This window comes from Xiphophorus couchianus, chromosome 15, assembly GCF_001444195.1.
Source record: "Xiphophorus couchianus chromosome 15, X_couchianus-1.0, whole genome shotgun sequence".
NCBI classification, from domain to species: Eukaryota; Metazoa; Chordata; class Actinopteri; order Cyprinodontiformes; family Poeciliidae; genus Xiphophorus; species Xiphophorus couchianus.
Window position 1 is genome coordinate 22,067,297 of NC_040242.1, and position 27,137 is coordinate 22,094,433.

General features: G+C 41.2%; 1 protein-coding gene across 1 annotated transcript in view; it reads left to right on the forward strand.

Moving 5' to 3' along the window:
• Positions 1-4,493: 4,493 nt before the first annotated feature.
• The window catches only part of slc16a10 (solute carrier family 16 member 10), a 42,551-nt gene continuing 19,907 nt past the window's right edge, over positions 4,494-27,137 (forward strand). The window contains exon 1 of the mRNA XM_028039951.1: positions 4,494-5,022. Within this exon, the coding sequence (XP_027895752.1) occupies positions 4,701-5,022 (322 nt within the window). The 5' untranslated portion in view covers positions 4,494-4,700. The remainder of the gene's footprint in view (positions 5,023-27,137) is intronic.

Here is a 27,137-nt window from a genome sequence, read left to right on the forward strand (position 1 = left end):
ATATGTGTGCACAGACTGAAAATAGGAAAGGGTAAGTGACAGACCCAGAGAAAATAAATGCAGCTTTCTTTGAATTTTACAAAAATTTGTACCAATCTGAGCAATGCGACAACTCTCAATCTTTAATGGAAAAATTTTTCTCAAAAATTAAACTGCCTAATTTGCCAGAGGACAAAAAGAAAGCTCTAAATGCAGAAATATCGGAGGCAGAGGTGGATAGAGCCATCAGATCCCTACAGGGAGGGAAAGCACCGGCCCGGATGGGCTCACTTCAGAATTCTACAAAACATTTATGGCTCTGCTGTCAAAGCCCTACCCATCTATGCTGAATGACTTATTTGGTACTGGTGTCCTCCCCCTTCCTTCCGGGAAGCAAATATATCCTTAATTCTTAGAAATCAAAACCTCCAGAAAATTGTGGCTCTTACAGACCCATCTCATTACTCAATGTAGATTTAAAAATACTGTCGAAAATTCTAGCAACACACTTGGAAAACATTTGACCCCTTCTGATAGGGATAGACCAAACGGGTTTTATCAAGGGTCGTAATTCCTGCAATAACCTCAGACGTCTTTTGAATGTGATTCAGCTGTGTCAACAGCGGGCGATGGATGGTCTCATAGTCTCCTTAGATGCAGAGAAGGCATTCGACCGCGTGGAATGGTCATATCTATTTCATACTTTGCATCAATTTGGACTGGGTCCCAACTTTATCAGCTGGATTAAAGTCCTCTACAGTTGTCCTTTAGCTGCAGTTATTACAAATGGGGTGAACCGTCCTCCAGGCCTTGACTGTATTCCCAGTGATTGGATTGTTACAGCATTTGTTTATCATTTTCATATTTTTAATTAAAAGCAGGCTTTTGAGAGGGCAGTCACATAACGAGGCTTCTATATCCGACCACACTGTGGCTGAATTTCCAGATATCCACTCTCAGAACTCAACTGATATTTTTTGAGGTCTGGAAAATCTAAGCCTCCCATGTTTCTTGGTAGCTGTAGTGTTGACATTTTTATGAATGCCCTTCTTTTGGCCCAGATAAAGGAACCAAACCAACTCTTTAATTTTTGGATCCACCTCTGAGTAAACAAAATAGGAATCATCCTAATTGGGTACAACAAGCGAGGGAGAATGTTCATCTTAAGAAGCGAAATTCTGCTGAGCCAAGATATGGGAAGACAATTCCAGCGTTCAAGGTCTAGCTTAATCTTTTCAAATAATGGGACAAAGTTTGTTTTGAACATCTGATCGAAGACAGGTGTGACAAATATGCAGAGATATTTAAATCCACTTAAAAGGGGAACTAAGGATATAGAGTTGTCTACCCAGGGGCATAGCCTCGGATTTGGAGAAGTTTATTTTGTATCCCCAGAATGAGCTGAACTGATTAATAATTGCAATGACTCTTTCGACTGAAGTGGTAAATCTGGAGAGAAACAACAGAACATCGTCGGCATATAAATTTTATGGGTCCCCCGATCAGTGTGGACACCGAATACAGTGGGATCACTACGAATTGCTTCAGCCATCGGTTCAATTGCAAGAGTGAATAAAAGAGGTGGAAAGGGGGCAGCTCTGCCTGTTTCCCCTTCCCACCTCAAAGTTTCTAGACCTAACCCTATGTCCAGAACCCTGACTTTCTTCCAGGTGTGTTAGATGCAGGGTTTGGGGAATGGGTGGCTAAGGGTGTTTCCTCTTTGGGCTGTCTTTTTAAGGAGGGGATCCTCATGTCTTTTAATCAAGTTGTGGAAGCCTTTGGAGTAGGGAAAAATAACCTCTTCCGTTTCTTCCAGCTAAGAGACTTTATTAAAAAAGAAACAACTCTATTCGGGGACACTGAGGTTTCAGGCACTGAAAAACTGTTTTTCGGAACTCATGAAGTGTCGCTCAGTATGTGCTACAAAACATTAAAATGTCATAAGCGTCACTTATCAACTCTGGCCCAGGCCTGGGGAGGAGAGCTGAATATCGAGATTACTGATGAAATGTGGAGCAGTATTTGGAACTCTGCCAGAAAAATTACTATTTGTAATCGTTCCTGGGCGTTGCAACTTGCCCCAAACCGGGTGTCTAAGTTTAAACCGGGGTCCTCTTCACTGTGCCCTAAATGCAAAATACATGAAGGCAGCCTCACACACTGTCTTTGGTCATGCCCCAAGATCCAGATATACTGGGAATCTATTCTGGTTGAGACTAGGAATATTATCTAAACTAATATTGATCTCAATCCAGTGTCTCTTCTCCTTGGTCTACCCAAATAAACATATTAAAAATCAAAACAAGAGTAAGTTGTATAATGTCCTAACTTTCTGTGCTCGAAAGAATATTTTGTTACAATGGATTTCTAATAAATCTAGTATTTTTGGGTGGAAGAAGCTTATTTTGGAATATATCCCTCTCGACTTTCTAACATGCCTCGTCCACTCTAAGACTGACATTTTTGGACGCATATGGAAGCCCTTCTTGGATTATGCTGAAGGACACGTGTCTACCATCTTGTCTCAAGTGTTCATAAATGCTTAGATGTGGACTATATAATGATGGAAGTATGTATGCCCCCTATCTTATCTTTCCTTTTGACTCTGGACTGCACTGCTGAGCTTTTGTTCTGTGTTGTGTTGTTGTTGTTATTAAACAAAAAATTAATAAACATATCTACAAAAAAAAAAAGAAAAGGGTAAGCAGTATGCACTAGTTATTTGTCTTACAAATAAGTCGTTTATAGGTTTAAGAGGGCATTTTCCAACTTCCAAGAGATTTTCTTAAAGTTTGTATTTTATTTGGCTCCCACCAATTCAGAGCAGATTCTCTTCTCCCTCTGATTGAAAATCATCCCCTCAGAATGATGCTGCCAACACCACCGTGTTCACAGTGTTCTCGGTTTGTGCAGTGCAGTCATAAAATTCAGTTTTGGTCTTATCTGATCAGAGCACTATCCTCCACATCATGTGACCTGTTGTGAACTTTCTGTTTGATTCAAAAGGCAGATTTGTGGAGAGCCTGGCTGATACTGTTCTATTTACTTACTCAGTTAATCTTGTGTATTTATTGCTTTGACTCAGATATTTCAACCATTACAGTAAAGCTCCAAACATTTACTCCAAATTGTGACTTTTTTTTAGAATATGAAGTCAACATTTGGTTCTTATATTGCTAAAAAAAAAAAAAAGAGAGAGAAAAGATTGGACAAAAGAAATAAAATTAACAAAAAAGTAAATAAATCAAAAATGATCCAGCCTAGATTTTATGACTGACCAAACTACTTTGACTTATTTGATCAACTATTTGGCTGCCTTTGTTTCTAAATTGTTATTTGTTACTGTAAATTGTTTTTAGTTTGCAAATTGAATTTCTAAAACTTCACATTGTTCAATGTTGTAACACAACTTACAGTGCTACAAAGGCTCAATATTTGGACAGAATTGCTGACAAAAATGTTCTTTGCATAACACTTTAGTCAGCAGATTCCAGTCTTCAAAATATTAGCTTTCAGATTTGTTCGGTAAATGACTAATGCCATGTATTCAATATATTAGAATATGGATTCGGATGAGGCCTGTTGGTCAGATCAGAACTACTTTTTGAAAATAACCTTTCAGCAGGTATGCCTTTCATTTATGCATTAAATATGTATTTTTAATGTTGTTTGTGAACAGCTTTAAAAACAACACGTCCCAGTCTTTTGTTGTCTCTCGACGTCACGTTCGTCTTCAGGTCGAGCTGTTTCTGGAGCGCGTGCCGTCCTCATCAGCATACAGCCGCAAAGCAGCGTTCAAAGCGTTTGGGAAAAAGTAGCAGTCCGGAAGTTACAACACTTTAAAAGCTTAAAATCTAAAGTACAATGACAGAAATCGGGTTCTGCGAGTTAATGAAATGAATTAGTTTCCTGACTCTAACATAGACATGAACCAGTTAACAGCGTTTCAGTATATCGCAATGTTTATTTTTGGATTTTAAAAACATTACATGTTTCTTTGCATCTTTTAATGTGTTTCAAATATTGTTTGAAAAAGGCAGAAGGAGTTAAATGAAAACTCTCCAGGATGTGCCATTTTTTATCCGATTAATCAATTAATCTTCAGAATAATTGATTGAATGGTCGATTGCTAAAATAATAAGTTGCAGCTCTAAAGGAAGTTATCATTTGAAAGCTGCATTTTGGATTTATTCAGACTATGCTTAAGATGTGATTATTGATGGGATGTTTTTGGTAAAAAAACAAAACCAAACAATAAATGTGCCAGGGGCCAACAACTTCGCCTGGATCCTTTCCAGTTGTTTTGGGGACACCAGTAATTAAAGAAGTTCCTGATTCCGGTTCCGGTTCCTCTGTGGAATTCTGTAATATTGATAAGCAAACGGGACGTCTCGTTTCTCCCGAACCCTACAGCGTTAGAAACGTGACTCCTCTGGTGCAATGCGTGGCCCTCAGCATCCAATGAGCTGCGGGATGCCCCGGAGCCCCGCCCCTCGTCGATATCTATTTATAATATTGCAACAGCAGCTTTTTGACAGTTATTACTCTCTCTGTTAGCAGAACCTCAGGAACCGCAGCTTTATGTCAATGAACGCGGCCTCACCTTGACCCAGAGCGGCCCGTTATCGTTCCGACAGCTTACCTTTTCATCTCTAACGAGTCCCCGTCAGAAACTCCTCCAACTTTTCCTTCTCTGAGCTGCTTCATCTTCAAGAGAAACAATGACAGAGGGGAACAATGTGACGGAAAGTGACACCAAAGACCCTACCGCCGGAGACGTGCCCGTGCAGCCGGTCTCTGCGAAGGAGGAGAAGGAGGAGAACGGAGAGTATAAGGTGGTCTTGGCGGAGAAAGCCTCTCCTCCTGCGGCTGAGGAGGTCGAGTTCGTCCACCCCGAGGGCGGCTGGGGCTGGGTGGTCATGCTGGCATCCATGTGGTGCAACGGCTCGGTGTTCGGGATCCAGAACTCCTTCGGCTTACTGTTCTTGTCCATGTTGAGAGAGTTCGGCTCAGAGCACGACCCGGACCTGCGCTTCAGAACCTGTGAGTAGCTACAGCTTACTGTCAGTGTCAGTTCTGGGGTCAGACCGTGAAGACATGAGTTGAACCAGCAACCTTTGTAGCAGCAGCCTCAACACAAGGACACGCTGTCCTTTCATCTGCTGCTTTTCTTTAGGCTCATTTTCTCACATTTAGTTATTACTGTACTCACTGTAAGTGAGCTAACGGCACCTAAAGGAAGGAAGAAAGAAAGAAAAACAAGTTGTTTCCTGCCGTGACAAGGGGAAAAACCCTCACAAGTCAAGCGAAAGAGCAGTGGTCCAAGTTAGTAAAACTACAATAACTGTTGAGGAAAAATCTCCTATGCTATTAGCTCCACATTGCGAAATATTTAATTTAAGCTTTCACTATTTTTTTTCATTACCCATATTTAATAAGAGCTATTTGAAGCTAATAATAAATAAATAGGTAAATAAATAAGAGCTACAGCTGCAAAAAAATATTAAAATGTATATTTTTCATGCTGTAGTAATAAGAAAAACAGTTGCTAGTCTAATTTACTTAAACTAGCAACTAAGACTTAGACTTAGTTGTCTAATTCATGAATAGTTAGACAACTAACTATTCATATGAAACTATTCATATATGAAACTCATGAATAGGATGAGTTTCCTATTCATCCACATAGGAAACTCCAGGGAATGGATGGATAAAAAATGAAATTAAAGAGCAAAAATAGTATCATGAAATGACAGAAAAGGTTGACTGCACGTTTAAAACAGATCCATTCCTCAGACATGAAGTATTGTTTGACCTCTTTTGGGAACTCTGTGGTAAACAATAAGATTTTTGAGTCCCCTTTTTAAAAAACCAACAACACTCTGCACATCTCGAGTTTTCAGAGTGTTGATTCCAGAGCTGAGGAGCATAGATGTTAAATTCTCTCTCTGTATGTTCTGGACCCAGAGTCATCACGTGTGTGTCTAATGGTTTTAACGGGTCTTGATAGGTAACACCCAACAAGCAAGAAAAATGTCACTATGATTTTACACTTCTAATGTTTTACAATTAAGGGCCACGATGACTTAAAAACTAGTGAAATATGATTCATTTTCTATGTCCTAGTCTTGGTTTTTGAATACGCTGAGCTGCCTGATTTGGTTGATCAAACACATCAACATTGAAAGCATGGATTTGTTTTTCTGTCTCCTGTTTATTCTTTACAGTTTATTCTCATTATGTTTTTAAGACAGTAATACAATAATTTAGTAACAGAGTTTGTTGTTAATACTATGATCCCATAATTACACCAACGTTTTTTCTTCATGCTCTTTGGCGTTTTGGTCTAATGGAGTTGGTTCAGTGCTGATTTCGAACTGTGTATGAAATTGGAAGAAATGCTGACCCATTTGCTCATATAATGCACAGAATCCAACTATAATGGAGCGGCGTTGATGCAGATACATAAAGTTGCATGTTATCAGCATTTGATCATAGGTGTCATCATTTTCAGTAAAGTGAGCCAAGAACACAGCTTTGAGGAACCCCATATGTGATCCTTACTGACTTAGATTTACAATTGCCAAATGAAAAATTTGTCTGGATTTCCAAAATAAGATGTGAATCCCAGCCTTGAGCTTGCGTCCTCTGAGTGAATTGCTTATCAGATTTAGGCTTTGAATGATTTAAAAAAAACAAAGCAAAGTAAAAAAAAAAAGTTTTATTCTTGACTGAAATAATTACATATTAATGAATTTTCTTCAGTACGCACTGGGTGGAAATGTAGATACACCTGAATCACCTAAATTTGTAATTAAAAGATGCTCAAAGTTCTATAATGTTTTTGGGTTTTTTTTCACTTTTCGAGGTCTAAGTGACTCTTGTTGGTTATCTTTATTTACTGAAGCCAGAGTGACTTCTTTTTGCAAGGAAAACCGAATGTATTCTGGAGAAACAATTCTAGCGGATAAGACTTTTAAACCTAACAACACTATCATTTGTCAAACATGGTGGTGGTTGCATCATGCTGCGGGTCTTATAAACTAGTTTTAAAATAAATTAAAAAAAAACAAATCACCTCAAATCAGCAGCTGAATGAGTGAAAGCAGGCCCAGTGAACCCAAACACATAAAAAGTGATCTTGGAATAACTAAATTATTTTTGGTATAGGTTTACCAAGATCTTACTAATTCACAGAATTCATTTTTTCTGAATATCTCTTTGGGCTAAAGCTGTACACAGTAGAAGACTGACAGGAGTTAGACAGGAAAAGGTCATAATGGGGAAATTTGTGTGTGATTGTGTGTGAGAGAGTAAAACAGGATGGATTTGTCCATGAATAATGTAATTATGACCTTGCTGTTCCACTGTGATTATAGCCACCTGTTATCGATGCTGCTGTCTGAAAGATGAGCATATAGGATTAAAAACAGCACAAAGAAGCTGTTGGTTTTCTGTTTCCTGAACATCTTAGAGATCCATTCTGGTGCTGCAGCTTATTACATTTGGGGAAGCCTGACTGTACCGCAGTCCTCAGCTTCTAAAGGATGAACTGATCTTTAACTCTGTTAGAAATAAAGTTGTAATGCAACAGGAATGTGAAATTAGGACGTTAGATTCAGCAAAAATGTTTTGGTTGTTGCATATTTTGTCATGATTTGTTAGGTGTCTTCAGCAGTTGAACTCTGGTTTCAGTAAGTTAAAAGAATCTTCAAAGCTCCAGCTCTTGCTCAACCCCCTGTATGAGGCTGTAAAAACGTGCAGTATCTCATATGACGACCGGAGGCATGGCCATGTGTGGAGAGGGCATTGACACCAGGGATCAAGGTTCTGTTTTCTGTTATCTTTTCAGATTCAGAACCGTTCTGTGAGATGCAATCTATGATAGAACATGAAAACTAGACTGGTATTCTTCTTATATTTTGTAAAAGAACAACCATACTTGTTATAATATCTTAAATAATTATTATCTGTAAAAACACCAGAAAAGAAAAAAAACCCCCAAAAACAATGTATTTAAATGCAACGGAACAAATAAGGCTCTGTTTTGAGTTTAGTCAAAGTACCATGTAAAGAAGTAGAACTTAGATGGACCTAGATGTTTCATATCTGACAAGTTTCTAAGATTTGTACACCTAAGCCTGGTAACACAAAATAATAATAGTAAATCTCCTTTTGAAGACAGAAAACTAGTGCACTGATCTAAATATTGGCTCAGTTTTCAGTCGTTTTTGTGACAGGAATATCTTTTAAAAAGCCTTACCTGCCGATTCCGATTTTGACCAATACCAATTTTCTTTTGCCTGGAATGTTGCTCAAAATAGCAAGAATGTTGCTGAATTGGCAGCAGTGAGGAAACTATTGTTAAATGTAAATGTGCAGACATGGCCTGGTGGGCCGGGCTATCAGCCAAACCTTTCTCACAGGAGAGCAGAGGACACTGGTGGATTTTTAGACTAGATTGGCTGTACATGTAAAAATCTATCTCCCAAAATTAAGGAAATGGGCACTGATGAGTTGGCTGGCTGATGAATCGGTGCACCCCTAGTGTTTCCAGAGGTCATGTTAGACTGATTAGGTTGTTGTAGGTTGTTGTAGGTTGTTCCTCAAGGCTGGAGAATAACGCCTTGAGGAACCCCACAAGATATCTTGCTTTGCTCAGATTTTCATTGCGAAATCAGCCAAGTCATGAACCAATTCACCACAGGTGTTCTTACTAAATATTTTAGCCTGTCCTCTATGACTTAGTGTGTCAGTGGTTAGTATTTGCCTATAAATATGCTGTAATGTTGCATTCTGTCTAATTCACGAGCCTGATGTAAAGCTAGCAAAGCTGTGATCTGAGCTTCAGAACCAGAATTGTAGTATTCCTGAAGCTTGTTGAGACCAGTCTGGAAATCTGAGCTGCAGGGGTTCAACGACTTGTGGACTTCCATAAAGACATTTAAAATAATCTGTAACTGTTGTTTACTTTAGTGTATATTCATATGTAAAAATGAAATGCCACCTTTTAGTCCTTTTATTTGTTTTGCCAGTCATTTAGTATGTTCATAGCAACTCCCTGACACACTTAAATTCATTTTGGCCTTATTAGCTTGTCCTAAGGCGATATGTAAAATATTGTTTTAGGACTATGTAGTTGTGTTTCTGTTTTCCCTTTTACCTTGGTCCTTTTTTCAGTTTCAGAGCATTTGTTTTGCTCACCTGATGGATGTGATGTACATCTTGCGCTATCTGATGAGAGTTTTAACTTTTCTCTCACTGGATCTGTGCGACAGTGCTATTATGTCCAGCTGTTCTGCAGCTGTCCCTGTCTGTTCTCAAACTGGCCCTCGGTGCTTCCCCTAAATATAAATCACAGACACAGAACTCCAGGGATGCTGCCTCCAAGTTTAAACTTGTTAGACTCCATTGTTAAACTGCATAAACCTGCACAGAGGTAGATTAGCTGTCTAGATAAACAAGATTTGCTGTAGTGCAATATGAACTCATTGGCGTTAACCTGCAGCGTTTTACGGAGCCTTACAGAAATGCAGCAGTGCTTATTATGTCACAGTACGGCTGACGCTCAGAGTAGGAAAGCTCTGCTTTAGAAGTGACTGCTACAGGAAAAGTTAACTGTGCATTTCCGGTAATGCCTTCATCCTGCTCTGTTCTACTCATTGACGTATGCACACATCGACTTATGTTGTTCCCGAATGTGCTTGTCTCCGTGAAGTACTACTTGAACGTTCGCATTCAACAACAAGCCTTCCTGTCGTTAGACGTTAAGCCTAAAGGGAATAATAGGCCACTTGACGAATCTAAAGTTGGACCTTGGAGTAAAGGAAGTGCAGTGAAGGCCAAGAGGCATGATATAATAAACATAGTGAATCAATAGAGTTTGGGTTTGACTTTGTAATGATAAACATTTTTAACGACAACTAGAAAAGGTAGAACGTTGGTTAGATACATGTGAAAAAATCAGGACGACAACTAAAATATTCAGTTGTTTATGAAGAAACGTTCACATCCTGATGTCTTCACTGCAAAAACACAAAATCTTACCAAGTATTTTTGGAAGTATTCGTTGAGATGCTGTGAGGGGATCCAAAGTTAGCTGTGCAGAAAAAGACATCTTGGTAGAACAAATACTTTTGACAATGTCCTGTAACATGCTGGAGTTGAATCAGGATGTGCTTTCAGTTCATCTACATAAAGAGGGGGAGAGACTTCAAAATGATAAAAACCATGTTTTAGATTTAAAGATTCTGAAGGCTAAAAGCAGTTTTTATAAAACTGTCAATTATCTCCATACACTGATAGGCTGATCTGCCTTATCCCTATACTTAGGGATAAGTTGTATCCCTAAGAATACATCTTATTATTGGCTGTTAGCTACAAGTTTTCTAGGTGTGAAAAACCATCAGTGCACATTATTTAGAAAGATAAAAATGAAGCCTGGTTCATTGAGAGCAAAATACAGAGTTATAAGATGTAAGACTTATTCAAAATGTATTTAGATTGCCACACATATTTGTTCATTAATTGATATTAGTTGGTATTAATACTTTATTACAGAAGTGATGCACCAGCAAGTTAAACTTAACTTAAGTTTAACTTTTAAAAGAAAATGGTGATTTGAGCCAAGTTGGCTTGGTCACAGTCACAGCATGGAGAACTTTGAATTTAAAATGCATATCAGTAAAAAAAAGTGACACATTAACTTATGTAGCATAAAAAAAAGTAATTCTTCAAACACGAACCCATTGTCATGTGTTTAGGTCATTACATAGACGCTGATCTCGGCAGGACTAGTCGTTCCTTACTGCTCAGCACTCTCACACATTTCTTCTTCGTGCAGGCAGATCAGAAAGAGGAATATCTTTCCCTGACACGAGTTAAACCTCCCTCTGTTTATCTTTAAGACAGCAATTTCTCTTCCGTGGACGCCACCCAACTTCTACTTTTCTTTTCCATTTTCTTCCTTGCTTGTTTTCTACTTCACTGTCTGTGACGTGTAAATGCAGTTTTCCCTCTTTACCCACTCTTTAAACTCAAATGTAAGACATATTTAAAGTGGTCTTACGTAAGACTGAATGGGTAATTAGTCTACTTAAAAATATAAAATATATACACATATAATGTGAATGCCATTGCAGGGATGTAAAGCTACTTAAAATAACTTTAATTGAAAAAAATAAATCAAAAAAGACATTTTGAATGGACCTTCTTGTAGGTGAAAGTTCATATACAAGGAAGATAGTCTATGCCAGACCTCATTGGAGTCACTTCACAGCACCTTCATCTGTAGATTGAGACCACTTGTGACAGGCAGCAGGTCTTTTTCACTTATCCATTGATCAGTTGAGTTCTCAATACATGGAACTATACTGCATCAGTAAAAAAAAAAAATTCTGTCTGTTATCTTATTGGTTATTATCTGCATTATCGTCAGTGTCATCGTGTTTCTCTCAGGTAACTTTACCTATCTTTGGGGTAAGGTCCAACCTTATATCTAAGTACATCCTTCATCAGTAAGCTATAAGATAAAGTGGGATCATAAAATCTCATTATGATGGGCTAGTAGGGATAGATTACATCCCACAAGTCTTGTGTACAGATAGAATGTAAACAAAAGGTACAATCGCAAGAAATCTTGAACTTCTGACATTAAATGGAAAGATTCTCTAATCAATGGTTGATGATTTACTGTTTGACGCCTGTAGCTGTGGGTAGTTTTTGCTCTTTCTACAGTCTTTGCAAACAGAAGCTGCATAATTCCCAGGCTTAATGACCACCTCTGGCACCTTAATGTAGGTAGTTACACCCTGAAAAACCCCCACCTGAGTGTGCTGTGAGCAGTGATGCATACCAAAGCACATGTCACAACATGATTCTTTCTCACAAAGTCAAGCACACAATCTCTAGAAGCACCACATGCCTTATGGGATGGTGAGAAACTTTGGAATCAAAACCCTGATGAATTGATGCTTTGTTGGAGGTTGATTTGTCTGTGTTGTATTTTGTCTTCTCTCTGTTGACTGTGGGTCAGCTCACAACTTACCGACTTGTTTGTGCATGTTTGTCTGTTCTTTGATGGTGCAGAAAGCTTGATGCTTTGAGTTATAGCAGTGATTAGATAGAACATCTTAAGGCACTCACTTACTCAGGCGTACAGTTGAGTTATCAGTAAGCATATCGATTGTCTGCATTTCTCTTGACAAATTCCTTCATTTCCTTCATTCTGAATGGATACTAAGAGGTTTGAGAAGCTATTTGGACACATACCACTCTTTTCCACAAAAGCAGAGAACAGTGGTTAATGTGGCGTAAGTGCACCACAAAGTGGAAGTCTGGCTGATGTGCATCCTTTCAACTGGTTATGCCAACTCTCAACCTTATCAGTTTGGTGTCCTGCACAAAACAGTTTGATGTGATCACCACCAGGCAGTTCACTGTGTGACACAGGGTACGCAGTCGTAAAAATACACTTTTGAGCGGATGGATCCGCCGGATTTCAGCTTTGAGTATGCGCTGACATTCATGGTGTGAAGTATGCCTGGGGCTCGTTAGTCATTCTGTAGTTTAAGAAAAGCATGTGTAGGGGTAAATGTACAGTAGGTAATGCAACTTAAGAAGATGAAGAATCAGGATATGACAGAGTATGCATTGTTGATTTGTTGCTTTTGGGCCTCAAATTTGTCTTCATATTCCTTTGATCTATAGAAGAGTTCATGGTACACTCAATAACAGGTTTATTCCTGCATACACAATCCAAATCATCATTCCTCTACCACCATGTTTTACAGTAGGTAAAGCTGTTGTTGTTGCATAGACCTCAAATATGACTCCAAAATACGTTGGAATGCAAAGGAATTCATTCTTGACTCAACAACCACAATGTTTCCTTCGAGCCCAAATCATGATGCTTCCACTACAGCTCTTGAATGGGTTGTATGTGCTGATATCCTGTGTTTGGTTTTCGTCCAGACATTACATTGTGCATTACTCTTTGGTCTGATGTCCAAAGTCAGTGAAGTCATTATTTTTTGGAGTTCAGTCAGAAGTTTGCTGTGTGGTAATTTATTTAACTAAATGAGAGCCAAAATGCAAAATTGATGTCCATCTACCCATTCAGTTGCAACCTGAAGCATTCATATCTATATTTCTTTAATATTGCTGATGAAGAATTTTAACCCATTCTTCTTTACAATGTTGGGGTTTTAGGAAATGTGTTTTTGCACTACTCTCATAAGGTCTCATAATATTTCCACCACATGAAAGCCTGAACTTTAACTAAGTCATCACAACACCCTTATTTGTCCCTTCCAGTCCTTCATTGGCAGATCTGCAGTTGTTTTGTCATTTTCCTTTTGCTCAGTCAAGTCTGGAAGATTCAGGTTCAGTTGTCAGGGGCCAATTACATTTGATTCAAGAATAGTTTGGTGAACAGAGGAGTTCATGTTGAGTTAAGGGACTAGAAGCTACCTGGTTTCTGTGGATGCTGAACAAGCCCATATCATTAGTCCTCCACCACTGTGTTTTACAGTTTGTCTGAGGTGATTCAGGAGTCAGACATCATGCCTGGTTGCCCTTGTCTCTCTGAAGCACCTAGTTTCAGAAAGCTTGTAATTTGTCCCGATGCAGCATTACAAACCTGAGCCATAGTCCTATGTTCTGTTTGGTCAAATAATAATAATAATTCAGTCTTTTTTGATTCTTTCATGAACTTTAACATTTAACATGCAAACTATAGCCTGAAGAGTCTGAGAATTTGTTCTTTTTTTTGTGCAATTTCTCTGAACATTGCATAGTCTGACCTCACCATGAATCTCCTCCTGGGAAGAACTGCAGCTGCTCTGAAGGTTTTCCTCTTTGGCCTGGCCTGAACACAGGCCTGAATGCTTCATGAAAGACTAAACTAGCAACATTTCTTCTCTAATAAAACTGCTCACTCTTGCCGATGATCAGTCAGGTTGAATGTTTTTGTTAGATAAATAATATTTTGTTCTGTTGCCCAGATATATAGTTTCCTTTCTCTGAGACCTCTAAAGGACAAAATGTTCATATATTTTGTTCTGATCCATAACTCTCAGAATGTTAAAGAGGGTGTACTTACTTAAATGAATAATTTTATCCCAATTCGACATGTGAAATGAGCCATTGCTCCCATTTGACCACTAACTTCTCCGGTGGCATGATAGTTGTTGACTGAAAACAGTCATTTCTGCTCAACCAATCACGAAGAGAGATCCAGGGGCGGGAACATCCAGTCCATAGATTAGCCTCAGATTGTCAGCCTCAGCGGTCTTCAACATCGGTTAGGAGTTCCAAGTCCGTCCCTCTGGGAATGCCACATGGGGCTATTCATGGGGCTTATGCCAGGAAAAGCCACATTCTTCTTATTTATTCATGAACGCGCCAACAACCTTTGACCTCTCCAGAGAGCGTTTGCAGACCTTATCTGCACTGTTTTGATGATGCTGACAGAATATCAATAACAAGACGTCATCTAACCATATTGTGGCTGAACCTTTTTGTTTTCAACGCCTATAAAATAAAAAGCATAAAATAGGAAGTAAGAAATATGAAGCTGGTGTTCCGGCTGTTCAGTCGGGTAGAAAATATTATTTCAGTATCAGTGCTTGGGAAAACCTGTTGAGATACTGAAACCTGGCTGTGACCCAGTGCACATAAACAGGAGGGAAAAGGCCTGTTTCCCCTCTGTGCTGCTGGTTCACTGCCTTCCTGTCCCAGCTCTGGCTCGGTTTCGTAATGGAGAAGCACCGTAGTGAGCCGGGTCGAGTTCTGCTTTACAGAATAGAGATGGATACTCAGTGTAGATGTTCTTTGTGTTTTGTTGATTTACCTTGACTCCAACTTGGTATTGAAAAATGAAAAGCAAAAATAACCAGGATGGATAATTCCAGCAGAGCTTAGCATGTTTGAAGCATACAGACATTAATAGAGCATTTGGTCTCAGGCGAGCTACATGTGGCTGCAGGTGAAGAGAAAGTCTTGGAAAGTTGCATGTTGGATGTGCTAAAAATGTTAGACATGAAAGATCAATCTTAAAGCCTTGACATATCTTAAATTACAGCCATCATGTCAATATGTGATATTTCATTTTGAAGTGATGCTTGTATATGATTGACTGTAATATTTCAAGTGTGACGTGCCAATACCTTTCATCCAAAGAGTGGATGCAAGGTATTGGACTTCAACTGTACTTAATGCCCCCACAGCTAAGTATTTACTAGTATTGAATTTAATTTCTTCTGTTTTTGTTTTTTGTCTCACTTAATGTCCTCATAGGCTAACAAGACACACAAACAAATGTTTCAAAGATGCTGAGAGAAACCAACATCAACATCCTTCAAACATAAAGTGTCCTCTTTCAACATTCAACAGCTTTTGAAACATTCTGAATTTACTGAAACACATAATACTTAAAAGAGATACTGTAGTTTATCTTCCTTACCCATATAAAAGAAATCTGGGTAAACACCAAGGACTTTACCAAAGAATTACATTCTGAGAATCATACACAAAGAACAATAAAACAAAAAGTGCATCTTTATTTCATTCTTAAAGTTCTACCCAAAAGAGAAATTACAGGACAGTTTAAAGGAAATGACTGCAACATCCTAAAGACCATACATCACAGGGAGCGCCAGGCAGACGCACACAGATCCAACATAACAAGATTCAGAGCTACATGAGAGGATAATCAGTCTGCAGACAACTGTAGCATACAGCATACAACAACACATCCATCATTTTTACTGCCGTGACCTCCTTTAAACATTTGTAATATGTATAAGTTAGGGTTTTATCAAATTTAACTTAATTTTTTGGGTTAGATATCTACAAAGAGATGAACAATATGTACATAGCACATTTTTATATGATTGTAAGACCCATTGTTCATCTATTCTTTTGTTTTTCTTTTGTACTTTACAAAGTTATACATCTGTTTTACATGAGTTTTTGTTTAAATGTATCAAGTATTATATGCTGGTAAAGAAGTAAAACTCTGTGCTTCTTTACCAGCTTGTAGTTTACATGTGTAAACTAAAATGTAAGATCAAGTTATAAAGGTTTAGGACATTATGCTCTCTTGGTTAGAGTATATAAAGTGTTAGAACTAAATAATGAGTTAATGAGTTGTCAGAAAACAAAAATATATTAAATATTCTGGTGTTAGTTTTGAATTTGAGTTATATAGTATGAAAAGTCTGAGTCATTTATCATTTCTATGTTTGGTATGGTTAACTTAATGTCTCTCTCAGTTTCCTTCTGATGTTTCCTTGTTTACAAGAAGCTGCCAGAAAATTAACTCTGTGCTATAGTTAGCCACAGATAGTGGAGAGACGCTTCTTGGAGTAAATACTAGGAAGGAAGAATCCTGACGTGCTTCAGCGATCTTAAAGATCTACAGAACAAAAACCAAGTGTTTCTAGAACACAATAAAATGTCTGTAAGAAAATTTTAGCTAAATGTCTTCATGATTTCCAACAGGCAATGTGTCACGTTACCAAATCTTGTTTGAATTTTGAACAGGCAGAGAAAAGGTCAACAACCGTCACTTGTTTAGCAGCAACACTAATGGTTACTATTAGTAACCATTTTCAGGAGAAAGGATGCCTACAAAGTTAATGACTTAATGCCCTTGGCTTCACTTCTTTTAATATATAATGTTATCCCTCTTTATAGGGAGGTATAACGAGGTATACCTCCCTTATTTAAGGGGATCAAAATCCCTCTTCTCCCCTATCCAGAACTAGACCCATTATTGTGTATGTGGACTACAAGGATTTATGATTCCCAGTGCTTGTTTTTCTTAGATTTCATAGGTGGAGCTTGTATCTGATCTGCTGGATAGGAAATAAAGCCAGTAAAGGCCTTACTAGAGCTCATCCTTCTACTTTAAACCGAGGTTTTAACTTGTAGCTCTTTGGGAATCACTTTCCTGGTGATAAAACACATGCTAACCTTAAATACAGCAGCGATAAAAAGCACACACACCCTCAGATGCTTTATCCTTTTTATTTCTTTTATAAATCAACTATGATCAGAAAATGTACAAAAAGCCCTTTAGAGCTGCACTTATGAAAAAAACTTCTTTTTTTTTTTTTACACATTTCTTAACTCTGTTATTGAAAAAAGCCCAATTTTGTTGAACTTGAAAAAGGTTAAACTTTCTACTGGCTCTGTACATGAGAGATCACAAAAAGAAAGTTTCAGTTCGAAGGTAGATGTGATGTATGAGGAGACAAGCATTTTTGCTGTATCCTCTAATTTAAATACCAGACTGGCATGTTTGTACATAAAGAGTTAACTCTTTGGGGTCCGTCTACACTCTTACATTTTACCATCTGTAGATTCTGGGCTTAATAAGTGGGTGGATGATAATCTCCCCCAATCAGCAACCAGATTCAGCATACCACCCCTCGTCCTTTCCCCCCTTCACATGAAACACAACCCCCATTTAACGATTTCATCTGGTCTTCTACCAGCCACAGTACTCCGGAGTAATTCCAAGCATGCATATGAAGTGTTTTCATCTGTGCTCTTTCCTCAGCTAGGAATCACTCTGTGACTTTCCCAAACATATTTGCCGTGTCATCAGAGTGGAGCTTTCACTTCCTGCAGCACAAGGCCAGAAAACACGTACCAGACAAACGTTTGAAACACAAATAAGGACAACCGTGACTTCCTCCCTTCCATCCTCCGTCTCAAGCGAGGCCAGCTCTTTTAAACGCTTCCAGCTGCTTGTTGTCGAGACGCGGTGCGGATGATGGACGGTACGCTGCGGCCCAGATGTGGAGCTGCAGCACCAAGAGGCCCTGATCGGGGATGTTTTTTTCTCTCTCTGTAGCTGAACAGCATCAGCAGTACGCTCACCAAGTAACGCAGACTGCAGCTACCTCACAAATACTTCCTCAATCAGACGGAGTTTGGACTTGAGCTGTGGAACTGTGCCATGAAAAGTCACAACAGTTTGCACAAACCTTTTACTATGACCACTGCTTTCAGTGCTAGGAGTGTTGAGCAACAAGACAGGATGCTTTCACATCCTATGAAAAGTGCAGAAGGGTTTTGCATTCTGCTCCTGTGAGTCTGTAGTTTGTGGAATGACGTTTTGTTGTTGCTACAGCTGCAGGTCTCATAGGAGCTGTATATATTTAAACATTCTTCTTTGCAAAATATCTCAATCAGCTTGAATGAAGAACATTTACAACCACTAATGTTCAAGTCACAGATTATTAGTTGGAATTACTTCTAGACTTTGACTAGATCCTGCTAAAACATAAATATGCTTTGATCCAAGTTTCCTCTCACCAGGTTGGATCAGCTTTTAAATACAAACTCTAAAAGCAAACCCCTCAGTGTTCCAGCTATGATGTCACAGATGAAAAAAAAAAATATATATATACATGTATATATACTGTATATACATATACAGTATATATATATATATATATATGGTATATATATTGTAATCTCTGTTGAGGGCTCAATGAAAACACACACAGGGTCGGTTAGCCAGAACATTCACAACTTTAATGGCGGAACACACAGGTCTTTTCATTCGAACAGATAGCCTTTTCGCTCACGGTTCGCTCTCTTCTCTGCCGCTAAGCCTCATGGGAAAAACACATAACAACATAACAGCACCCTCTAACCGCTACATTGCCCCCCCTCAGACGGTTAGCTGTCCCCAGCAACCAGGAATGCCTACGTGAAATGAACCACAACATTGAACAACAACAGAACTCTTAGTACATTACGGATTAACTACAAAGTCTCTAAACCGTGCAGGAAGGCGCCGTTGTCTGGGGTTAGCGCGCCGGGACTCACCCTGGACAACTTGAGGCGTAGGAGAAACCACTGGCGGAGGATCCGTCTCCAGCTCGCCAACCGCAGGCTTGCCTGGCTGGTATGGGGCCAAGCGGTCCCGGTGAAGAACCACCAGCCGGCCCCTCTTGCGCAGTCGCACCCGGTACACCACATCAGAAAGTCTGTGAATCACCACAGATGGCCCAGCCCACTGACTGGTGAGCTTTGGGGACAGTCCTTTTTTCCGTTCAGGGCAAAACACCCAAACCTTGTCCCCAGGCTCGAAGTTCCTCCCCTGACAGCGCGAATCATAGGCCCGCTTCTGCTTGAGTCCGGCTGCAGTTAGGCACTCCCGAGCCAGTTCATGAGCAACCCGCAGACGCTGCTTTAAATCACAGATGTAGCTCATCCCTGGCCCAACAGGTTGCTCCGTTCCGGGGGGTGGTCCAAACACCAAGTCCACTGGGGTGCGTAGTTCATGGCCAAACATCAGCAAGGCAGGGGTGCAGTGAGTGGACTCCTGGACCGCTGTCCGGTAAGCCCACAAGATGACAGGCAGGTGTAGATCCCAGTCATGTTGCCGTTTATCCACCAGAATAGCCAGCTGGGTGGACAAGGTCCGGTTGAACCGCTCAACCAGCCCATCGCTTTGAGGGTGAAGTGGCGTGGTTCGTGTCTTCTTGATGCCAAGCCTCCGGCAGACCTCACCAAACACCTCCGCCTCAAAGTTCCGGCCCTGATCACTGTGCAGCTCCTCAGGGGCACCGAACCGACAGAACATCTCGCTCACCAGTCTTTCAGCCGTGGTGGCAGCGCTCTGGTCGGGGATGGCATATGCCTCCGGCCACTTAGTGAAATAGTCCATGGCAACTAGGATGTAGCGGTTCCCTCTTTCCGTCACAGGAAATGGGCCTAGTACATCCACACCCACTCGTTCCATTGGAGCACCCACCTGGTACTGCTGCAAGGGGGCATGTGAGCGCTGGGTTGGCCCTTTCTTTGCTGTGCAAGCATCACAACAATGGACATGGAGCTCCACATCTTGGCGGCAGCCGGGCCAATGGAATCTCGACCGGAGGCGTTGCAGCGTCTTAGCGACTCCAAAGTGACCTGCCCCCACAGAGCCATGGACCATCTGGAGCACCTTGGCCCGCAACTGTTTGGGCACCAGCAACTGAAGAACGTCACGCTGTGCTGCTGGAGCTTGCCACTGTCGATAAAGGAGCCCACCGTGGCAGCAAATGGTGGACCACTGGGAGTACAGTGCCTTAGTCTCTGGATCTAGAGCTGCTATCACCTCCCAGGTGGGCCGCTGGCCAGCCTCCACCCACTGCTTGATCCGAGCAAGAACAGGGTCCCGATCTTGTTCCTCCTGCAGTTGTTCGGCCTCCATAACTTCCACACCATCCACAGACCCTTCGGTCACCCTGAGACACCTAGGATGTTGTGGGTTTTTGCTGACGACTTGTAGAGCCACGGTCTGGGGGCCCATTGACCCACGTCCTTCCACCCGTTGACACTGCTTACAGCCAATTCCTATTGCACACGGCCGGCGGGACAGGGCATCAGCATTGCCATGAAGCCGACCAGCCCGGTGAACGATTTGGAAGTTGTAATCCTGCAGTGCCTCTAACCACCATGCTAGTTGCCCCTCTGGCTCTTTGAAATTCAGCAACCAGGTCAGGGATGCATGGTCAGTGCGAAGAAGAAACTTCCTCCCATAGAGGTAGTGGCGGAAGTGTCGAACCCCCTGGACAACAGCCAGCAACTCCCGCCGGGTGACACAATAGTTCCTTTCTGCCCGGCTGAGGGTGCGGCTGTAATAAGCAACAACCCGTTCTCCTGTCTCTCCCCCTTGCGAGAGCACCGCCCCAATGCCTCCATCACTGGCATCAGTATCCAGAATGAAGGGTTGGTTTGGGTCAGGATACTGCAGTACTGGGGCCCCCACCAGTGCCATCCTGAGTGCAGAGAAGGCAGCAGCACAGTCTTCATCCCAGTGGAAAGTTTGTCCCTTTTGGGTCAGCCGATGCAGGGGGCTGGCGAGAGTGGCAAAGTCCTTTACAAATCTCCGGTAATAGGAGGCTAGCCCCAAGAAGCTACGCAGCTCCTTAGTGTCCCGAGGCTCTGGCCAATTTCTCACTGCACTGACCTTGTCTGGGTCTGTAGATACTCCGGCTGCACTGATGATGTGGCCCAGAAAAGTGGTCTCTCTCCAGAGCAGGTGACACTTCCGTGGGTGAAGTCGCAAGTTAGCCTGGCGAATGGCATCAAACACTTCCTGAAGGTTGGCCAGGGCAGCCTCAAAACTGTCTGCGTGCACCAGAAGGTCATCCAGGTAGACCGCACAGCGGCTTCGTGGAATATGGGCCAACACCCTTTCCATGAGGCGTTCAAAGGTAGCTGGGGCATTGCAGAGACCAAAAGGCATCACCTTAAATTGCCACAGTCCCTGCCCAATGGTGAATGCTGTCTTTGGGCGAGCTTCTGGAGACAGTTCCACTTGCCAATAACCGCTGCGAAGGTCGAGGGAACTGAACCAACTGGACCCAGCAATGTAGTCCAGCGTATCGTCAATGCGTGGGAGGGGGTAGGAGTCCTTGCGGGTGTTTTCATTCAGTCGTCGGTAGTCAACACAGAACCGCCAGTCTTTCTTTCTTTCCCACCAGCACTACCGGTGCGGCCCAGGGACTATTGGAGGGCTCTATGACATCAGCCTTTAGCATCTCTTCGATCTTCTTCTCTGCCACAGCCCGCCTTGAAAAAGGCAGACGGTGGGGCCGTAGACGGATGGGTCTCGTTTCTCCAGTGTCGATGTCGTGCTGTACCAGATTAGTGCGAGTACACTCCTCATCCTTAGCAGCAAAAATGTCAATGTAGGCCTCCAGCAGGTCCTGTAACCGTTCACTCTGCTCCTGATCCAGTCCTCCACAGCTTCGCAGGCACAGCTCCCGTACAGCCTGCCTTGTCTCCTCTGATGGCAGTTCTGCATGTGCCTCCTCCGTCCCCACCAAGTCATCCAGTGGTCTTTGTGGAGCCCTGTTGCGGTCTTTTGCTAGTGTTGGTGCATTAACCTGTTGCACCTTCTCTTGACGTTGGGAGTGAAGTTGAACGGCTTTGTGGCCCACTCGGAGCGTGGCTGAAGTAACATCTATTATGCCCCCCCACGCCGCCAGCAAGTCCAATCCAATAATACAGGGGTCCTGGATTTTCGCCAGCCAAAACATGTGTTGACTTTTCTGACCCTCCACCTCCACATCAAGGACCCGCCAGCCTTTCATCCTTGAGCACTCCCCAGTGGCCGTGGTGATGTATTTCTTAGTTAGGGACCATCCTCTAGGACTTGGTGCCTCTGTCCCAGGCAGTATGCCCGGTCGAACCAAGGAGGCCGTGGAGCCAGTGTCTATCAGAGCACAGAGGGCAACACCATTTAGCGTAACGTTCACATATAGTCCATGTGGGCTGCCTAGTCGCCCCAACCGCATTGCATTTTCAGTAGTAGGGGTGTATTCTGGTGGTGGCAGGCCCCCTCCAGTACCACCTCTAATCAGTTTAAAGGAGGCTGTAAGTCTCCTTTACATGGAGCTGGTGCTGGACAATCACGAGCCAGATGCCCCAGCTCTCCACAACGGTAGCACTCTGGTCTTCTTCGTCGCCGACCCCCGGATGGTGCTCGCGGTTGGACAGCTGTTGCTTGTCTCAGGTTATCTTCATCATCACTCTCAGTACAATCTTGGTTTGCATACAGCCTCACCCCTGGAGCAGTATTCTTGACACTTAGAATAGGCTCTACCCTCTCTGCCTCCTCCAGCACCGCTGCCCAGCTGTTATGAGAGTGGACACAGATATGTGCACGAAGTCTGGCTGGCCGAAGTCCCCTAATGAAGGCTTGGAGAGCAAGTTTCTCCTGTATTGCTTTCTCCAGATCAGGGTAACCTTGTCGAGTTTGTAGCAGAATGTCAGCTGCATAAGAGCCTAGGGACTCACTATCCAGGCGCCGGCGATTAATCAGCTGTTCCCTTGCATGCTCGGCATAAATCTCCTGCCAAAACGCCTCCGAAGAGCTTCCTGGATCAACGGCCAACTGCGGCGTTCTTCTGGACGTAGGTCAGACAGTACTTGTAGGGCACCCCCCTCTAAGCTCAAGGCGACTTGAAGCGCTGTCTCCTCTGGGGACCAGCCACCCAGTTCGGCAGCCATCTCCACCTGGACAAGGTAACCATCCAGTGCTGTCTCCCCATTATAACGCGGGAGCTTGGGTAGAGTTGGAAGGTGACGCCGTCGGGGAACCTCCTCCCAAGCAATCCTCTCCTCCGACTCTTGCCTTCCGATGGTAGGCGGGGAAGCAGGGACGCGGGCACCTACCAGCCTCGACAAAGGCCGCCCACGGACAGCGCTCGCTCCATCCGGTCGGCTGCTGCTGGCTCGAGTGTTCCTTGCGCTTTGCTCCGCCGCCTGCCTTAACAAAGGCAATTTGCTTCTTCTTTTCCGTCTTCCCGAGCCAGGCTGCTCCTCTGTGAAAGCGAGTTCTTCTTCCAGTTCGGCTAGCAGCCGTTCAATGTTTTGTAACGATGTCATTTTCAGCTATCCCACTTCTGACACCAATATAACCTCTGTTGAGGGCTCAATGAAAACACACACAGGGTCGGTTAGCCAGAACATTCACAACTTTAATGGCGGAACACACAGGTCTTTTCATTCGAACAGATAGCCTTTTCGCTCACGGTTCGCTCTCTTCTCTGCCGCTAAGCCTCATGGGAAAAACACATAACAACATAACAGCACCCTCTAACCGCTACAATATATATATACCATATATATATATATATATATATATATATATATATATATATATGGTATTTATATGGTATTTAATATATATCCCATAAAACTTGCTGAATTTTAAATGCTGAAATTAAGCTTATCATGTAATCTTTTGTCCTATTCCCACAAAACTTACTTTAAAATTCTATATCTGAAGACTCGGTTCTGATTCAGCTAAGGTCAGGACTCTTTTATTGTTGCCTGGTCAAATATGCTAGAACTTTGAATTGGTCTGATCAGAAATGTGAATCTAAAGCTGATGACTTACATAACCAGTGTTGTATAAAGTACTGAAATCTCAGAGTCAAGTAAAAGTACAAGTACCTCTCCAAAATATGACTTTGGTAAAAGTCCAAGTCACTGACTGAAATGTTACTTGAGTTAAAGTCTTAAAGTATCTGAAACTTCTTGTACTTAAGTATGGAAATTACTGTAAAAATGGATGTACTCAAGTAATGTAATGAAAAGTACAAGTAAAAAGTAAAACAAAGCAAATGCAGTTTGAATGACATTTTTTATATTTTGGTAAACTTGTCAAATACACTTAAAATAATGTACCCAACCAAGTGCAGTCAAAATTAAACCTGCTAATAGATATACCTGCAGGCATCATTTAGTTAAGAAAATTAGGTGCTTTACCTATAGCATAAGGTTAACTTAACCTGCTTTACAACTGAACCAGCTTCTTAGTATACCCTCCAGGACAGAAAATACAAAGTTTTTGTAAGCCTCAAGTTTTCCCTTCAAGTAAGGTCAGTGCTGAAAATGAGAAAAATAAATAGTACAGAAAATGCGGCCAACATGAAGAAAAAGAGCTGTTACGATTACTCTACTTCACAAATCAGTGAATCAGTCAATGCTACAGTCAGTAGGTGGTGCACACAACTGGTCATTATGCAAAAGAAAAAAAGAATTGGGAGGGAAATGCAGCTTATTGGCATCTGTAAACCTGGTTTTGAACTTGCATGCCTTTCCTATATTCGTTAAATTTAGTCTAAATTGCTATGGCTTCTATCCCCCTTGAACAGAGGAGTCTAGGTAGCCTGCTACAGTCAACATTAGGCCTAAGCTAAATACACCACGTGTGGAACTGAAACAATGCCAAACAAAGTTCATTTATGGTCAAGATTTCACGATACAGTAGTGTCTAGTGACCAAGCTATAGTTACTGAAACAGGAGGATTATAACCATTTCATAAGACGTTACCTCGATGTGTTTCTTCAAGTTGGACGGGGAGTTTTTGTAAGATAGAATTTCCATGTGACTGCTACTGATTGCGAGACTTGCTTTGTGTTTAATGGGAGAAGCGAAACAGGTGTATCCTAATTAAAAGTAAAGAAATCAAGAAATGGCAAAAAATGTGGAATGAAGATAAGAAAGGAAGAAGATTATATGAAGTACAAAAGTCAGTTCAAATTCGAAGCATTAATGAACGAAACAGAAGAGAAGAAATAATAATTAGTAGATTAAGAGTAGGTCATACCTACTTAAATGACATGCTTTATAAAATAGGGAGGAAAAATAATGATAAATGTGAGAGATGTGGAGAGAAAGAAAATGTAGAACACATATTGATGAACTGTAAGTCAAATGAACTTGAAAGGGAAGAATTAAAGAGAATAGTTAGAAATATGGGGCATGAATGGAATCTTAAAGGTATATTAGGAAATGAAGGAAACATAACAGATATTCACAAATTAAGGAAAGCATTGTTTATTTATCTTAAGAATACAAAATTAAAAAATAGAATTTAATAGATATGAAGTAATGCTTCTACACACTCATGTACAGTAGGTGGCGGTATGCACCTTAAAGTTGCTTGTGATCCGCCATAATAGAAAAGAAGAAGAAGAAGGTGTATCCTATTGATGGTGATGAACAAGCCCAGGCAAGCAGGCTACGGACTTTGTTCGGTAGCCTGCTTGCTACTTGCTAATCAGTAGGTGGGATCAAAACACTTGCGTTTCTCTCTCGCGCTTTTTTGTAACGAGTAACTAAACCACACATTGAAAATGTATCGGAGTAAAAGTACGCAATTAAGTTCGGAAATATAGTGAAGTAAAAGTGAAAGTCATCAAAAATTTTCATACTCCAGGAAAGTATGAAGTACTCCAAAATATACTTAAGTAAAGTAGTGAAGTATTTTTACTTCGTTACTATACAACACTGTACATAACTGCGACATCAGTGTGTGAGGATGATCTTATCTTAGAAAACCCTGTAAACCAACAACTCACACTCCATTGTAGTCGTCCATTAAAGAGCTGTTGCCTTAGCAACCCCCAGTTTTGTCCACCATTAACCCCCACTGATCTTTGGTTTTAAACATGACCCTATTTCTGTGTGAATTTATGGATCGCTGTCCCTCTGTTGTTTACCTTGGCAGGTGTGGAAAATGTCAGACTGTTGCTGTGCATTTCCTTTGCTCCTGGTTGTAACATCAACACATCTTCCTTCAGATAGGATATTAGGCATCAGTCTCAGTTAAGTGCTGACTTGTGAACTCAATAAAGCAACACTATGACAGTTTTAATTGGAGAATAAGTTGGCTATTGCGACTTAATTATATGAGAACAAGTTAGCATGAAGGCTATTAGCATCTCCAAGATATGTTTACTGATGTTTAACTTTCCTGTCTAATACACACTTCTGTTTTTCACCTTCCTTTTTCAGCCAGCAGTGTGCTGAGTGCAGTTTTATTTACTTCCAAAACCTGCGTTGTGGTCTAATAAATCCCTGACTATCATGTCAGCAAGCATGTGTCTTATTTGTGATACAAGTTATCTACCCCCTCATGTTTCCTCTGGATGTATTCAACCATGAAGTAACTTCACAAATTTAATCTGTTATTGTTTTTTTTGTTTGTCACATTTAAATTATTCAAACTCACAAGCAAATGTAAACAATTTTTGTACATTTTGTTTCCAAGTTCTGGGACAAAAAGTGTTGCTTTGAACAGTAGGTGTTAAATTCACCTGTGTTTTCCACATATTCTGATTTTACTTTCAAACACAGCTGATTAATATCCAATATTTTATTCATTGAAATGGTCCAAAGTAGAAACAAAGCGTAGAGCAAGAGGTTATTTTTCACGAGGCTACCCCATTGATTGATGGCCCTATTAATATAAGAGTTCTGAACTGAAAAAGCCTTTTTGATGAGAGGCATAACATTTTCAATAAGCCCCAGAAGAAGTCTAATCGCCTTCCACTTGAGAACGTAGGGTTGGAACTGAGAAACTACACCAGGATAGTACAGCTGTTTATTATTTATACTAATACCTTGGTGGTTCCTGGGGTTTTTCTATCAATTTAAAATTTTATTTCAATCTAACTCCACATCTATGTACAATAAATGTCATTGTAGTGAGCTGTGATAAGGAAGGTCTCAAAAGAATCTCCTTAAGAGTCCATCAACATAATGACAAAACAATAATACATCTGTCCAGGATGGTACCAGGTGATTTTTGTCTCACTATTCATAAAAGTTTCTGAATTTTTTTTAAAGC